Below are 17,702 nucleotides of genomic sequence, written 5' to 3' on the forward strand. Positions count from 1 at the left end.
AGTATTGACAGAATCTTCCCAGCACATAAAGCTGTTTGAGCAAAAATAAGAGAGCGTCTGGCATGCTGCAGCTACCAAAAATGAACCAGCTCATCGATCTACCAAAAAAACCCTGCCTACAGACAGGGCACTCTGCAGCCAGCGGCAAACCTGCTGCTGCGCTCAGGCGGGGAGGCGTCCGCACCGCGCAAGCTCTGCTGACTTCAGCAGGGCCCTCTGCTAGGAGACTGACAGGGTGATCATTATGCTTTTAAATTCAGGGGATGCACATGAATTCACAAATAGGAACAGTGGCAGCAGAAAGGCTTAACGAAAGGCTTATAAGGCAAGTAAAAAATCCAGAGGGACCAGGCTGCAGGTTGGAGATTAATGTGTTCCTCGTAATAAAAAACCACTCCAGGTTTAAAAGAAGGTCAGACCTTCAAACTGTTATTTTTCCCTTAGCGTGTCCAAAATCTCTTCAGCTGTCACAGAGTACTGTTAGACATAGTGAACTTGCTGATTCAATCACAGGACTGTTTCAGCTGGAAAAGAACTCTGAGATCATTGCATCAGGAATGGTGTGGCCAGCAGGAGCAGGGAGGTCATTCTGCCCCTGTACTCTGCACTGGTTAGACCACACTTTGAGTACTGTGTTCAGTTCTGGGCCCCCCAGTTTAGGAAGGACATTGAGATGCTTGAGCGTGTCCAGAGAAGGGCAACGAGGCTGGTGAGAGGCCTTGAGCACAGCCCTACGAGGAGAGGCTGAGGGAGCTGGGATTGGTTAGCCTGGAGAAGAGGAGGCCCAGGGGTGACCTTATTGCTGTCTACAACTACCTTGAAGGGAGGTTGTGGCCAGGGGGAGGTTGCTCTCTTCTCTCAGGTGGCCAGCACCAGAACGAGAGGACACAGCCTCAGGCTGCGCCAGGGGAAATTTAGGCTGGAGGTGAGGAGAAAGTTCTTCACTGAGAGAGTCATTGGACACTGGAATGGGCTGCCCGGGGAGGTGGTGGAGTCGCCGTCCCTGGGGCAGTTCAAGGCAGGACTGGACGTGGCACTTGGTGCCATGGTCTAGCCTTGAGCTCTGTGGTAAAGGGTTGGACTTGATGATCTGTGAGGTCTCTTCCAACCTTGGTGATACTGTGATCATTGAGCCCAAACTTCAACCTAAGACCACCACGGCCATTAAACGGTGTCCCAGAGAACCGTGTCCACACGGCTCTTGAACACCTCCTGTGACAGTGACTCCAGCACCTTCCTAGGCAACCTTTCCCAATGCCTGCCCAAAGTGTGGTTTCTCAGAGGCTTGAGCCAGTATTTCTGGTGGAACCACTCCTAAATGATTAATTATCCACTAAAAAGCAAACATTTAGCTTCACAGCATCTCTAGAATCTTCCAGACATTAAAAACCAAACCCAAAGTTTCTGCTGTCTGCAATTACTTACCAAAAATAAGGGTTGGGGTTATTTTGTGTGTGGCAGTTTCGTTTGCAAATGTTTTATTAGAAAAGAAAAGGAAATAAACTAAAATAACTTTTTAATGTTATCATCAGTGGATACACCTGTAACAATACTTAATAAAGTACCACGTTGTAGTAGGGAGTTGGGGTTCGGGAGCGTGGTGGTTGTAACTAAGTAGTCAGAGCTCTCTTCTGCTCCAGTCTCTTCTCAATGGGCGTTTTTGTTTTGTTTTGAGTTTGGTTTTCCCCTCCCCAGAATTTAGGCAAACTCATTCTTTGTCAAGGTATGTCATCCTTAAGGCCTTGCAAACGTTGTAGTGATTGAACCAAAACAAAGAGCGAGCTCGGCTTTCTTGACCTCAAGACCACTTTGCTCCTCAAGCTTCCAAAGGTGCCTGGTGGGTTGGTTTGGTTTGTACTTCAAGCAATCGGTGGCAAATCGGCAAGAAAGAAATCAGAGGAGAAGAAAGGGGCACTTGGAAAATCAAAGCAGTAAAGTGCACAGTTAAAGAGTGTCCAAAATCATATTAATCTGATCCCAAGAACTTGCTGGATTGTTGTGGGTAGCTAATAGGATTTTGGCTTGCATGGGACGTAACTGTCACGCTTGGACAGGAAAGGGTTTTCTTTTTGTCTTCCTGAAGTCATCTGCAGGGCTGATGGAATTCACTTCTCAGGGGTTACATACTGCAGCTCTTTGGACATCGATTGGCTTCCCAGGTTCACCAGGAGATGGGAGAAGGTGTGTGGGAGGTGTGGAGGGCTGCAAGGTGTCCCTGTGCCTTTCGTTTAGATGCCAGTACTCTCCAGCTCCCCGTCCTCCAGCCCTAACGCAGCATGTGACCTAGAAATCATAAAGAGTTTCTCTTTGTTTGTGTACTGTCTTTGCTGGGGTTGCTCCCCTCTTTGTTCTCTCTTGGTAGCCTTGAGGGAGTCTGTCTTCTCAACTTGTTCCTCCTCACAGTCTTGGGTTTTACTGGCTGGGGTGTTGGCAACTGACTCCAAGGAGGTGCCTGCCTCCTCCAGGTGGCTGTAGCCCTTATTGCTGCTGGAAGGCTCAGACTGAGAGCTCTGGGAGTCCGTCCTGGTGATGGCAGGAGGGGTTGAGGGAGGTGACCCCTCCAGATCCAGGGATTTGGAGTAGCTAGAAGATTCCTTTACCAAGAAGCCAGAGTCCAGGCCCCTGTCAACAGCTGGGGACCGATGTGGCTCAGGGAAAAGGGGACGCTTGGCATCGGGCAAGCAGCTGGTGCTCTGCCGCCTGAGAATTAGCCTGTGCCTTCTTAACCCACAGCCTCCCTCCACATGCCCGCTGCTGAGGTTGGTCAAGCTCAGTTCAAACTTGCCCCGTGGGATCTCCTGGGCTACTCGCTCCCCAGGAGGCCTCCACCAGCCTCCTCCACTGCTCGGTGTCAAGGGCAGGAGGGCAAAGGAGCTCAGCGAAGAGCCAACAATGGAGCTGGTTGTGCTGCGCTGGTCCCAGTTCTCTGGTGGGCTACAAGGTGGGCTGGTGACAGCACAGGCAGCACGCTCCTGGTAGATGCTGTACACAGCCTCGGCCAGGCTGGGTGGCTGAGGTGGGATGCAGAAGGAGGAACGTCGTGGTGGGGATGCCAGGTCTGGTGGAGAAAGGGAGACACCCAGTCCCGGTGGCCAGGAGCTCTTGGCCAACATGGCTGCAGCACCCAGGCCTTCCCCACCAGGTTTTAGCTCCAGGCCCCGGGACTGGATGTAGTTGACAAAGCCATTGAGAGGGGCTGAGGCTGGAGCACCTCTGTCCTTGGCCCGCAGGCTGTGGGCGTCGATGACGGTGGAGTAGAGGTCACGCAGGTTGATGATCTTGGTCTTCTTGTCACGGTTCTCGTGCAGCACTGCATTGGCACAGATGAAAAGGAAGATGCCGATGCCCATGATGAGGGGCCCCAGCACCTTCAGCTTGTCTGAGTGCAGGTAGCTCGAGAAAAGACGGAAAAGGAAACCCACTGAGGCCTGGGGAGACGAGGAAGAAGAGGGGGACTGTGGGGATCCCCACGCAGTAGCAGTGGTAGAGCTGTTGGCTCTGGGAGGTGACTCCGGATGAATTCTTGCTTCTGCCCCCTCCTGGCTCCAGGAGCGGTTCTTGGGGGTGCCACCCGGTGGTGCCAGGTGCCGGCCTCTGCTGAAGCTGCCTTCTCTGTACACCTGGCTGGGCTTGGGCCAGTAGCCCACCACAGCCAAGGCAATGCCCACCAGCAGTACCAGGATGCCACAGAGGGCAATGAGTCCGGAGACGGAGCACAGCTTAAGCTTGCCTTTCACCACCACCACATCATTCTTGCGCTTCTTCTTGGCCTTGCGTTTGCGTTTGGGGACTTGGCTTTGGGGTCGCAAGGGGTCTTGTTTCCTAGCTGAGATCCTCAGGAGGCCTCCAGTGGCGATCATGGCTGGCTACCCAGAGGGCTGCTCCCGACGGCCACTCCAGCTCCTGCAGTGAAAATAAAAGAGGATGAGGACCAGGGAGAGACCTGCAGAACAAAAGGTGTCTCTGCGGCTCCTCATTCAAAGCCCTGCTAGTTAAAATCCCTCAACAGGTGGGCTGAGGGTTGACACCGCCAAGGCTGTCTTACTTGCCCACACAGCTCTTGCAGACTGACAGCAGCAAAGCAGCAGCATGCCCTGCTCTGCTCCTGCCAAACAGCCAATTAATTTCTTTCTGCTACAGCTACATGATAGAAGAAGTGTTATGCAACCAGAGATTCATTCTGGTTGGAAGAGACCTTAGAGGTCACCAAGTCAAATCATTTGGTGAGACACTGGAACAGGTTGCCCAGGGAGGTGGTGGAAGCTCCATCCCTGTATGTCTTTAAGGCCAGGCTGGATGTGGCTCTGAGCAGCCTGATCTAGTGTGAGGTGTCCCTACCCATGGCAGGGGGGTTGGAACTAGATGATCCTTGTGGTCCCTTCCAGCCCTGACAATTCTATGATTAACCTAGCACTGCCATGTCAGCACTAATCCATGGCCCTCAGCACCACATCTATACAGCTTTGAAACCCCTCCAGGGATAGGGTCTTCACCACTGCCCTGAGCAGCCTGGTCCAGAGCCTGACAACCCTTTTAGGGAATATTTTTTTCCTTGTGTCCAAAGTAAACCTCCCATGGTGCAACTTGTCCTGCCAAGACTATCATGCTGGTGTAAAGGAAGCAAATTATCTTACTGGTCTCAGAAGAAGCTTGCAAAGCACCAGAGCTCAGAGGATATTGAGCCTCACCCCCTGACAGGGTTTGGGTTTACCCTGCACTCTGATTGGCATTAGTGGTATCACAAAGGACTTGAGGGAATGGGGGAAATAAAAGCAGGAATATTTAATCTACAGACACCATTTGGTTCATTACATCACTTGCAGATGACTGAGGGGGGAGTACATTTGGCTTTTAGAACAAGAGGAAATGGCCTGAGATTGTGTCAGGGGAGGTGTAGATCCATGGAAAAATTTCTTTCCTGAAAGAGTGGCCAGTCATTGGAACAGGCTGCCCAGGGAGGTGGTGGCATCACTACTCCTGGAGGTGTTCAAGAAGAAGCCTTTGGGACACGGTTTAACGGTCATGATGGTGTTAGGCTGATGGTTGGACTCGATGAGCTTAGAGGTCTTTTGTGATCAAAACAATCGTATGATTCAAAGGAGTGGGAAAGGAATGACTGTGGAATGCACAAGGGTAATATTTTCACACTGGCAAGTGGAACCCTGCTAAAGTTTCATCCTCGATCTGCAATATTACAGACATCCATCTCCTGCCTGCTGTCCAGAGGCACCCCTGGGTTGGGAACATACGCTATGCTCCAGGTAACCGTTATGTAACGGCAGCCACGTCCTCCCCCCCCCAGCCCAGAAAGGGGAGATGGTGGCTGGCAGGTAGAAGACGCCAAGTCAAGTCAAATCTGATTACAGGAGGCGCCAAGCCTCGTGAGAGTCACCTGGGGAAGTGGCTGCTTGCAGGGGACCGGCAGGGGACTAACACCGAGCATTCACGGCTTTGTTTCGCTGGCCCATCAGAGTCAGCTCCTGCCCCGGTGGTCTGAGCTACAAAAACGCAGCGTGAAGGAGATCTTGCAAATGGGTTTCTATCTGGGAGATATCCCTTCATGCTCCCGAGGAGCTTCATCTTCTTCTCCCCTCTTTCCGAGTGTCCAATCATTTCTGCATGGCATAAAGGCCACAGGAGGGTTTGGAAGGGATCCTAAAGATCATCTCGTTCCAATCCCCCTGTCACGGGGAGGTGACAAACACTGAACAGAAAATGATGCATAACAAAGTTCAATTCATTTCAGTGAAAGGGGATTAAATAAGCACCTACCTCCACCCCCACCCCCCCCAAAATATATTTTGCTCCTCTTTTTCTTTTTATCTTTTAAATCTGAGCTCATTTCTATCCCCAGATTTGGCATGGATGTGGCGATTTCGCTTCCCATTTCTGTTTTCCCCAGGAAGGGAAGGGTGTTGTCAGCGAGGATGTCGTTAAATTACGCTCCCAGGAGCTGCACGCTCAAAACAAAGAGCTGGGACTTGTCTTTTCCTTCCGATCGCTGAACTATTTGGTTTAAGTTTAAAAAAAAACAACAACAAACCCAAAGCCAAAAACCAAAAGCAGCATTTTTTTTCCCCCGGTGATGCTAAAGCGGAATTAACCCAGTTTTAATTGTCAGTGGTTAATCTTCTTTCTGCTGCCCCCCACCAGGTGCCTCGGAGATGATTTCTATCGGGTTTTGGAGAGGAGGACGAACTGAAAACTGCCCTCAGAAAATCAGCTCCGAGGCAGCTTCCGAGTTGGGCAGCGCCCGGCACCGAGTTTTGGAGATGGGAGAACGGGGATAGGCAGGTGATGGAGCGCAAGGAGGGGGACCGCAGCGCCATGAGACAGCCTGGGACATGCAGGAGCCACATCCAGCACGGTCCGATCAAGATCTCCGTCAGCACCCCAACAAGCCCACCCGGCCGTCCTCGGTAACGCCTGAACGAACAGGGTTTCACGAGTGCTAAACGGACACGGTTTAACCCCTTACCACCCATGGACACGGCTCACCGGGCCAGGGGCCACCGTACCCCGTGTTCAGGAGCTCTCCGGGCCACCTGGTTACGGCTGCTTCTAGCCGGTACCCCACGGCCAGGGTCAGTCCAGCATCTCCCCACCGTTGGTGCAGAGCTCCGAGCTCCAGGACTCCCTCACCCCTCCCCGGGGAGTCATTGGGACGGAGCCGCAGCTCAAAGATGGCAGCGGCGCGACTTCAAGTCTCCGTGAAGGCAGGGGGACACACGGGAGAGCACGGCGGTCACTTACCGAGGAGAACCGGGCAGAAATCCGCGTTGGAAGCGGCCGAGCCGCCGCGGGGAAGAAACTTTCCGGCCCGACCTGGCATCCCCGCCCCGCCACCGGCCACCCTCACCGCGTCTCACGGCTTCGGCCGGGCTGGCGGCGGGGCTGGGGCGAGCACCGGGCGCCCTCTCGGCCCCACCAGCGTCCGCCGCCGCCTCACGGAATGGCGCATCCTTCCCAGCCCAGCTCGGCCCGGCCCGGCCCGGCAGAGCCGCTGCCGGTAGCGCCGGTGCCGCCGCGGGCGGTGCGCGGCTGCGGGCGGTGCGCGGCTGGCGGCCGGACCCTGCGCGGTTGCCTAGGTGACGGGCGGCCGCGACACCGGCAAATGGCGGCGGCAGGGACTGCCCCTGCGCCACCTGCGCACCTGCGCCAAGCCGCGCCCCCAAACAGCGACCACGCCCGAAGGGCATGCCCACCCCAGCCACACCCACGCGTGACCCCGCCCAGCTGGCGACCACGCCCTCGTAGTCCCCGCCCACAGCGCCCTCGCTCTTCGCCTTCTGTGCGTGCAGCTCTTTGCGCCCTGGCCTGTGCTCTGCCCTGTCCAGCGGCTTGTCCGGGCCTGACGCACCGGGGACAGTGCTGGGCAGGCCGGAGGAGAGGGCTCGTTCCAGCCCTGCCACACCGAGGGACAGTGCTGGGCCGGCCGGAGGAGAGGGCTCGTTCCAGCCCTGCCACACCGAGGGACAGTGCTGGGCAGGCCCGGAGGAGAGGGCTCGTTCCAGAGCTGACACCCTGAGGGACAGTGCTGGGCAGGCCGGAGGAGAGGGCTCGTTCCAGAGCTGACACCCTGAGGGACAGTGCTGGGCAGGCCGGAGGAGAGGGCTCGTTCCAGAGCTGACACCCTGAGGGACAGTGCTGGGCAGGCCGGAGGAGAGGGCTCGTTCCAGAGCTGACACCCTGAGGGACAGTGCTGGGCAGGCCGGAGGAGAGGGCTCGTTCCAGAGCCGACACCCTGAGGGACAGTGCTGGGCAGGCCGGAGGAGAGGGCTCGTTCCAGAGCTGACCCCCTGAGGGACAGTGCTGGGCAGGCCGGAGGAGAGGGCTCGTTCCAGAGCTGACACCCTGAGGGACAGTGCTGGGCAGGCCGGAGGAGAGGGCTCGTTCCAGAGCTGACACCCTGAGGGACAGTGCTGGGCAGGCCCGGAGGAGAGGGCTCGTTCCAGAGCCGACACCCTGAGGGACAGTGCTGGGCAGGCCGGAGGAGAGGGCTCGTTCCAGAGCCGACACCCTGAGGGACAGTGCTGGGCAGGCCGGAGGAGAGGGCTCGTTCCAGAGCCGACACCCTGAGGGACAGTGCTGGGCAGGCCCGGAGGAGAGGGCTCGTTCCAGAGCCGACACCCTGAGGGACAGTGCTGGGCAGGCCGGAGGAGAGGGCTCGTTCCAGAGCTGACACCCTGAGGGACAGTGCTGGGCAGGCCGGAGGAGAGGGCTCGTTCCAGAGCCGACACCCTGAGGGACAGTGCTGGGCAGGCCGGAGGAGAGGGCTCGTTCCAGCCCTGCCACACCGAGGGACAGTGCTGGGCAGGCCGGAGGAGAGGGCTCGTTCCAGCCCTGCCACACCGAGGGACAGTGCTGGGCAGGCCGGAGGAGAGGGCTCGTTCCAGCCCTGCCACACCGAGGGACAGTGCTGGGCAGGCCGGAGGAGAGGGCTCGTTCCAGCCCTGCCACACCGAGGGACAGTGCTGGGCAGGCCGGAGGAGAGGGCTCCTGTGAACCTCATGAGGGTCAACACAGCCAAAGGCAAGGTACAGCACTTAGGCCCAGGCAGTCCCTGGCGTCGATGTGGGTGGGGGATGAAGGAGCGGAGAGCAGCCGCGTTGGGAAGTACTTGCGGGCGTGGTGGGTGAGAAGCTGGACAGGGCTGGACACCCTGGAGGTGTTTCAAAGAGAGGCAATGCGGTGCTGAAGGGCAGCATGCCTTGGCGTTGGACTCGGTAGGATTAGAGAACAGTTGGGCTAGATGATCTTAAAGCTCACAGTGCAGAAGCCAACGTTCTCCTGGGCTGCGTCCCCACCAGGTGGAAGGAGGACATTGTGCCACTCTGCTCTGCTCTGCTGAGACCCCACCTGCAGTGTTGGGTCCATCTCGGAAGGCCTCAGCACAGGGAAGCTGTGGACATGTTGGAGAGAGGCCAGAGGAAGCCATGGCAATGATCAGGAGGCTGGAAGCCCTTTCCTTCCCAGCATTGGAGTTGTTCAGCCTGGAGAAGAGAAGGCTCCAAGGAGACCTTCCTTTCAGTGCTCAAAGAGGCCAGCCAAAAAGCTGAGGACAGACTTTTGAGCAGGGCCTTTGGTGACAGAACAAGGGATGATAGATTTAAACTAAAAGAGGGAGATTTGGACAAGATAGAAAGAGGAAATGTTTCATGCTAAGGGTGGTGAAATCCTGGCCCAAGTTGCCCAGAGAATTGGTAGATGCTTCATCCCTGGAAATGTTCTGTGTGAGGTTGGATGGAGCTCTGAGGAACCTGCTCTAGTTGCAGATGTCCCTCTTGACTGCAGGGGTGTTAGACTAGATGAACTTTGTAAGTCCTTTCCAAACCAAGCAATTCTATGATTGTGTAGTTTTCCTTTCTTCCTCCCTGATGTCAATACCACTGGGGCTGTATGAGGTCCCCTGCCTTAGTCATAGAATCATAGAATCAACGAGGTTGGAAGAGACCTCCAAGATCATCCAGTCCAACCTAGCACCCAGCCCTAGCCAGTCAACTAGACCATGGCACTAAGTGCCTCATCCAGTCTTTTCTTGAACACCTCTAGGGATGGCAACTCCACCACCTCCCTGGGCAGCCCATTCCAATGGAAAATCACTCTCTCTGTCAGGAACTTCCTCCTAACATCCAGCCTATACTTTCCCCAGCACAGCCTGAGACTGTGTCCTCTTCTCCCACTTACGAGTTCAGTAATCAGAAGTGGGAAGCCTCTCGGTCTTCATTTCACCAGTGGTTCCTTGGCAGTATCAGGCTCAGCCACCTCAGCTTTGCTTTTTCCCCCCAAGTTTGCTGGGATGCCTTGAAAGCAATCCAGGGAGCAGGTGTAAAGATGAAGAAAGAGGACAAAAGAAGGCAGCAGCAGCTGAGATGTCAGTAGTATCACCTGAGATCTCTTATTTTCAGCAGAGACCAGGAAACAATGTTCTCTTCTGGTCTGCTTCATGAGCACTGATTAAATTGGAGCTATCACTTGAGACATAATCCACCGTGTTCTATCACACTGCTGCGCTCATTCTCAAGAGGAGATTACTGCTGATTGCATTAGCTGAGTCCTGTTAGCAGTCCACCATGAGCTTGAAAGGCAAATCTTAGGCAGGTATTGCAGTAAGTACAGAAAAATTCATCCTGTGGCTTGGGTTCACTCCTGATGTACATTCTGTGGGTTTGTGGGGTGGATAGACCCAACCTGGCTTTTGTAGGGCTGATAGACCAAACTTGCTTTTTCTAGGGTGGGTAGACCCAATCTGCCTTTTCTATGATGGATACACCCACTTGCCTTTTCTAGGGTGGATAAACCAAACTTGCCTTTTCTGGGATGGATAGACCCATCTTGCCTTTTCTAGGGTAGATAGACCCAACTTGCCTTTCTAGGGTTGATAGATCCAACCCACCTTTTCTATGGCTGATGGACCCAACTTGCCTTTTCTGGGATGGATAGACCCAACTTGCCTTTTCAGAGTGGATGGATCCAATTTGCTTTTCTAGGGAGGATAGACCCATCTTGCCTTTTCTAGAGTAGATAGACCAAATTTACCTTTTCTAGGGTGCATAGACCCAACCTACCTTTTCTAGGGCTGATAGACCCAATTTGCCTTTTCTGGGGTGGATAGACCCAACTTGCCTTTTCTAGAGTGGATGGATCCAGTTTGCTTTTCTAGGGTGGATAGACCTATCTTGCCTTTTCTAGGGTTGGTGGACCCAACCTACCTTTTCTAGGGCTGATAGATGAAACTTGCCTTTTCTAGGGTGCATAGACAATAGACCTCACCTGCCTTTTTGTGCAATGCCTTTGAATTCCTCTTGAAGCCGATGTGTGACCGACTTGGGCTGAAGCATCTTTCTTCTATCTCTGCTTGACCCCTTGTGTGGGAAGAACATGCTGTGTATGAAAGAGCCTGACAGAAAGCAAGGGGCAAGAAAAAGACCATTACTGGTGTGAACTGTGTTTCTAAATAGAAAAGATCCAAGATGGGTTGGGAAAATTGTTGTTGAGACTCTGCACTTTGAGTTAAACTGTGTCTCTTCGTCCAGCCTCAACAGTTCTGCGTTCACCCAACCTGGGCTGTGACGTGGTTTTTCACCCCAGCTAGCAGCGCCTGCTTTGAGAACAAACACATCCTAAAGCTGCACATATGCATTTTAATGTCATTTGCAGTTTGCCTTGGCAGAGCCACTCGGGACACATTTCTTTTAGCACATGTAGAACTTCTGCTTATGCAACAGGCTTGAAATGTGCGATTCATTATTTAAGACCCCCTTTCAAAAGCATGCTTTGAACAGACTCCGTGAACCCCAGGCTTCTGCCGTTCAGTAATTTGCTCTGTGCTCAGCCCAGACTATCAGAGAAAACCAAACAGATCACATCTGTTTCCACTGGAGACCTGCCTCACATCAATAATGCAGCATCACCAGGCTCTCCCCGAAAAGGCTTCTGTGTTGGAGGAAGAGTGAGAGAGATTTTTTGAAAGGGCAAAGAGCTCTTTTCCCTATCTGAGTCATATTTTCTATTTCTGTCAAGCTAAGCCATTCTATTTAGCCATCTTTTTACACAACAAGCCTTTCCATAGCCTCGTCACTTGAAGGTTTGAGTGATTAGGCTATCATCATGTTCACAGTTTGCAGAGGGAAAGGTGTAGTAGGTGAGGCCAAACCCTGGCAAACAAGAAATACGCTGTTGGAAGAAATGCTGCTGACGGTGTCCTTACACAGGAGCTAATTTGCTCTCCGTGGTAAGGACCAGTTGTACAAGGACAGGCTGAATCCCTCAGAGCAAATTACCTTTCCAAGTGGCAAATTCCCTCCTTTTCCACAGGTTCTCCATCTTGTTTAACAAATGCAGTGGGAGCGACAGGGAAACATTTATTCCCTTTTCAGTTGATGTGGATGTTTGTGTTCCCAGGAGCACAGTGGTTGCAGAATGCAGCGTCCTGCTGCTCTGCTTTGCTGGTTGCCCGAGTTAATTTGTAATCATCTGTGTTTGCCTTGACTCCAGCGCTGCTGGCAGGCTCAGATCCTGTTCTCTTCCTTCCTACACGATGCTGGGCATCTAGCATCAAACTGTGGTGAAACCAAGGCATTAGTAGCAACTGCAAAAAGGTTATTTGGCTACTCTTTTTCCCTTTCCCTCCCTCCCTCCCTCCCTCCCTCCCTCCCTCCCTCCCTCCCTCCCTCCCTCCCTCCCTCCCTCCCTCCCTCCCTCCCTCCCTCCCTCCCTCTCTCCCTTCCTCTCTCCCTTCCTCTCTCCCTTCCTCTCTCTCTTCCTCTCTCTCTCTCTCTCTCTTTCTCTCTCTCTATCTCTCTTTCTATCTCTCTTTCTTTTTCTCTCTCTCTCTCTTTCCTTTCCCCTTCCCTTTCACCTCTCATCTCCTCTCCTCTTCTCTCTTCTTCTCTTCCTTCCCCTCTTTATTTTTACAAACCCACTATTTTTTAAGCATGTACTTGCTTTCTGTTAGGTTGTTTGACCATAAAATGAACCTTGACAAAGTTCTTCTCGGGGCATGCTTCAAAACGACAATATCATCAGTATTAGTGTATCCACTTGAACAGGTTCCACTAGGGGCTGGCTCAGGAGGTCAGCTCTGATCCAGGAGATGTGTAGCCAAGTTAATACATGCCAGCCCTCAGCAAGCCCAAGGTCCAAAAGGAATTCAAGTGACAACTTGATATGATTTGGTGTACTGCAACATTTGTTAGGTTCCAGCCAAGAAACTACAGCTCCTGAGGTGGACACTGTACAAAACAGAACCAGGATCATAGGATCACAGGCTCACAGGATGTCAGAGCTTGGAAGGGACCCAAAGAGATCATTGAGTCCACTCCCCCTGCCAGAGCAGGACCACGCAATCTAGCTCAGGTCACAGAGGAATGCATCCAGACAGGCTTTGAAAGTCTCCAGAGAAGGAGACTCCACAGCCTCTCTGGGAAGCCTGTTCCAATGCTCTGGGATCCTTGCAGTAAGGAAGTTCCCACTTGTGTTGAGGTGGAACCTCCTGTGCTGCAGCTTACATCTGTTGCTCCTTGTCCTATCACAGGGAGCAAGTGAGCAGAACCTGTCCCCCCCCATCCTGACCCCCAGCCCTCAGATAGTTATAGACATTTATTAAATCCCTTCTCAGCCTTCTCTTCTCCAGACTAAACAGCTCCAGGTCCCTCAGCCTTTCCTCATCAGGAAGTGCTCCAGTCCCCTAGTCATCCTTGTGGCCCTCCCCTGGACCCTCTCCATCAGATCCCTGTCCCTCTTAAACTAGGGAGCCCAAAACTGTATCCAATACTCAAGATGAGGTCTCACCAGGGCAAAGTAGAGGGGAAGTAGAAGCTCCCTTGATCTGCTGGATATGCTCTTAATACACCACAGGATCCTATTGGCCTTCTTGGCCACAAGGGCACATTGCTGTCCTGTGGATAACTTGTTATCCACCAGCACTCTGAAGTCTCTCTCCACAGGACTGCTCTCCAGCAGATCACCTCCCAGCCTGTACAGGTGCAGTTTATTATTCCTCCCCAGATGCAGGACTCTTCACTTGTCCTTGTTGAACCTCACTTGGTTCCTCTGTGCCCAGCTCTCCAGTCTGTCCAAATCTTCACCTGTATCAGCCAAGCCTCCCATTGGTATCATCAGCAAACTTGCTGAGCAGACTCTATCCCAGTCATCAGTGTCATTCATGAAGATGCTGAACAGCAGCAGACCCAGCACTAATGCCTGGGGGACACCACTGGTTACAGCTCTGCAGCTGGACATAGCACCATTGATCATCACTCTTTGAACTCTGTCTTGTAACCAATTCCTAATCCACTTCTGCTTTTCCATCCCACACTCCCTGAGCTTGCTCGCTAGGATGTCATGGGAGATGGTGTCAAAGGCCTTGCTAAGGTCAAGGTAGACTACATCCACTGATCTCCCTGGATCAACTCATTCAGTTATGGCATTGTAGAATGCTATCAGGTTAGTCAAGTATGACTTCCCCTTGGTAAACCCATGCTGACTATACCTGATAACCTTCTTCTCTTCCAAGTGCCTTGAGATGCCCTCCAGAAGGAGCAGCTCCATCATTTTTCCAGGGATGGAGGTGAGGCTGACTGGTTGATAGTTCCTTGGAATCTCTTTCTCACCCTTTTTGAAGACTGGAGTGCCTTTGGCTCTCCTCCAGTCCTCAGGCACCTCTCCTGTCTGCCACGATTTGGCACAAATGATGGAGAGTAGCAGAGCAATAACACCAGCCAGTTCTCTCAGCACCCTTGAGTGCATCTCATCAGAGCCCACCAAGAGCAAACAGCATGTCTGCTCCTCTCTCAGAATTAATTATAGCAGAGCTACACTTTGCTGGAAACATTTGCCAGGGTGAAGGAAAGGCACAGCCAGGAAATGTGGTGGTTGAAAGGTAAAAGGAATTAACATTTGGAGATGAACAAGGTTTTTCATCAAGAGGATAAAAGAAGTAACTACTAGTTTATTTCTCTTTGGCTCTTACTGACCTTCTTTGTGGATAGACTTAAAGGTTTTGAAGGCATTAATGACACCAACCACTTTATAAATACAAATATTTACTAATTGGTACCTTGAGAGCAGCTTGAAACCAGAGGGGGCTGAATGTGAAATGCTCCTGGGTCAGTTGTGGCATATTGTGATGGTCACACTCTCAGGTTATGAGCTGTGCTCAGGGGCAGATGTCACTTGGTTGCCTTTAAATGTTCTGTGCATGACTTCCTTGCTGGCTTGCTGACAGGCAAGGATCCATTCAGCCATGTTATTTGCCTTCACATTGGATTTGTTGATACAAGGGAACTGCCAATAGCTGCAAAAAACCCTGTGCCTGTTACTTGTTGACTCAAAACCACATAAAGGCTCATTAAGAAGCTTCCCAAGCTGTTTATTTGGAATGTCAGACCAGTGCAGCATTTCCCCAGAGCATTGTAACTAATGTTTCTTTAATGATGCTCCCCATCTGCTGACCTCAGTGCTCTATGAGGTTGCTCCTTGAGAGGGAGGCCATGCCAAAGCAACTTGACCTTAGCTTCAGTGAGGTATCTGTGTGCAGCTCTTTCATGATCAGGGTGTTCCTAACGTTTCAATTGGTTTTGTTGCCGATTTGACTCATAGATCCATAGAATCATCAAATCATAGAAAAATTTAGTTGAAAAAGACCTCTAAGGTCATCAAATCTAACTATCAACCCAGCAGTGCCAGGTCACCACTAAACCATGCCCCTCAGCACCATGTCTACATGGCTATTCAATCCCTGCAGGGATGGTGACTTCACCACTGATCCAAGCAGCCTATTCCAGGCCTTGACAGTCCACTCAGGAGGAAATTGCTCCTCATGTCCAATCTAAACCTCCCCTAGTTCAACTTGAGGCTGTTTCCTCTTGTTCTGTCACTGGTTTCATGGGAGAAGAGACCAATTGCCACCAGGCTCCAGCATCCTTTCAAAGAGTCATAAAGAGCAAGACGGTCTCCCGTGAGCCTACATTTCTCCAGGCTAAACAACCTCAGTTCCCTCAGACACTCCTCACAAGATTTGTGCTCCAAACCTATCACCAGCTTTGTTGCCTCTCTCTGTACCATCTTCCTGAACCTCAGTGTCCTTCATGGTGTGATGGGCCCAAAACTGAACACAGTATTCAGGCCACAGCCTCACCAATGCTGGGCACAGGAGGGCAACCACTCCCCTGGTCCTGCTGGCCACACTATTTTTGACCCAGACCCGAATGCTCTTGGCCTTCTTAGTCACTCTCTCTGGCAAGAATTTTCTCCTAACATCCAGCCTGAACCTGCCCTGGCACAACTTGAAACTCTGTCCCCTTGATCTATTGCTGCTTGCCTGGCAGAAGAGACCAACCCCCACCTGACTACAGCCTCCCTTCAGGTAGTTGTAGACAGCAATGAGGTCACCCCTGAGCCTCCTCTCCTCCAGGCTAAACACCCCCAGCTCCCTCAGCCTCTCCTCACAGGGCTGTGCTCCAGGCCCCTCACCAGCTTTGTCACCCTTCTCTGGACACCTTCCAGTATCTCAACATCTCTCTTGAATTGAGGAGCCCAGAACTGGACACAACACTCAAGGTGTGGCCTGACCAGTGCTGAGTGCAAGGGAAGAATATCCTTCCTTGTCCTGCTGGCCACACTGTTCCTGATGCAGGCCAGGATGCCATTGGCTCTCTTGGCCACCTGGGCACACTGCTGGCTCACGTTCAGCTACTATCTACCAGCACCCCCAGGTCCCTTTCTTCCTGGCTGCTTTCCAGCCACTCTGTCCCCAGCCTGTAGTGCTGCCTGGGGTTGTTGCGGCCTTGTTAAATCTCATCCCATTGGCCTCTGCCCATCCATCCAACCTGTCAAGGTCCCTCTGCAGGGTTCTCCTACCCTCCAACAGATCAAGAGCCACTCTGCCCCAAGCCTGACACATTCATGGGGTTGTTGTGGTGACCCAAATGCAGGACCCAGCAAGATCTACAGCAAATGATGGCAATGTGTGTTTTGTAAGACAAGTTCACAAACCAACTTCTTTTACCCACAAGCCTTCAAAATAGCATTTTGAGTCAGTGGGACAGCACTTGTCTACCAGAAATAATGGCAAAGTATGTTGGACAGAGGGTTGGAAATTGTTTTTATTGTAAGGCATATTAAAAGTACAATCCTTGCATGGCAAAGCACTTGTTGTAGGAGGAGAACATGAGAAGGCACCAATAACATATGGCTCCTGCTTGTCTTTTTCTATTTTTTTCTTCTTCTAGGGCACTGAGTGTTGGAGAGATTTTTAGCCTTGGGAGTTTAGAAGTTGTAGATGTTCAAAAATAGACCTGATAGCAACATTTTTGCAGCTCTCTGCAAAGGCATTTTGGCAAGGAGAGAGCTGCTCATGCCTTTTATCTTCACTGCTCAATGCAAGTTGTGACATCAGAGGGTTCTGACCATGTGAAAATGGCTTAGTCAAGAAGTGTTCAAGGAGGAATGGCAGGCAGCTGCCTCCAGCATGTGAGGAGAGGGCATCCAGTCCATGAGTCAACCAGAAGGAGCCATGCAGAGTCTGACTAGTTTTAATGATGTCGCTGTTGCTGCTTGTTCCTTGGGGATGCTCCAGCTGCTTCCCAGCAAACTCTCTGGCTGCTGAGGAGCAGAGCTGCTCTTCACTCTACTGCATCAGGAACAGTGTGGCCAGCAGGACAAGAGAGGTTATTCTGCCCCTGTACTCAACACTGGTCAGGCCACACCTTGAGTCCTGTGTCCAGTTCTGGGCCCCTCAGTTCAAGAGAGATGTTGAGGTGCTGGAAGGTGTCCAGAGAAGGGCAACAAAGCTGGTGAGGGGCCTGGAGCACAACCCTGTGAGGAGAGGCTGAGGGAGCTGGGGGTGTGCAGCCTGCAGAAGAGGAGGTTCAGGAGTGACCTCATTGCTGTCTACAACTACCTGAAGGGAGGCTGTAGCCAGGTGGGGTTGGTCTCTTCTGCCAGGCAATCAGCAACAGAACAAGGGGACACAGTCTCAAGTTGTGCCAGGGGAGGTCTAGGCTGGATGTTAGGAGGAAGTTGTTGGCAGAGAGAGTGATTGGCATTGGAATAGGATGCCCAGGGAGGTGGTGGAGTTGCCATCCCTGGAGGTGCTGAAGAAAAACCTGGCTGAGGCACTTAGTGCCATGGTCTGGTTGACTGGCTGGGGCTGGGTGCTAGGTTGGTCTGGATGATCTTGGAGGTCTCTTCCAACCTGC

The 17,702-nt window shown here is 52.4% G+C and overlaps 1 protein-coding gene across 1 annotated transcript; it reads right to left on the reverse strand.

Moving 5' to 3' along the window:
* Nucleotides 1-1,499: 1,499 nt before the first annotated feature.
* On the reverse strand, nt 1,500-7,049 carry TMEM200C (transmembrane protein 200C). Its single transcript, XM_064150174.1, has 2 exons — nt 6,754-7,049; nt 1,500-3,903 (listed from the first exon to the last, which is right to left on the reverse strand). The coding sequence occupies exon 2, from the start codon at nt 3,858-3,860 to the stop codon at nt 2,229-2,231; it is 1,632 nt and encodes a 543-aa protein (XP_064006244.1). The 5' UTR covers nt 3,861-3,903; nt 6,754-7,049; the 3' UTR covers nt 1,500-2,228.
* Between the last annotated feature and the right edge of the window lie 10,653 nt (nt 7,050-17,702).

The sequence above is a fragment of the Pogoniulus pusillus genome, chromosome 10 (assembly GCF_015220805.1).
Source record: "Pogoniulus pusillus isolate bPogPus1 chromosome 10, bPogPus1.pri, whole genome shotgun sequence".
NCBI classification, from domain to species: Eukaryota; Metazoa; Chordata; class Aves; order Piciformes; family Lybiidae; genus Pogoniulus; species Pogoniulus pusillus.

Coding starts and splice junctions, on each gene's coding strand:
- TMEM200C (XM_064150174.1), bottom strand. CDS start 3,860: ATGATCGCCACTGGAGGCCTCCTGAGGATCTCAGCTAGGAAACAAGAC.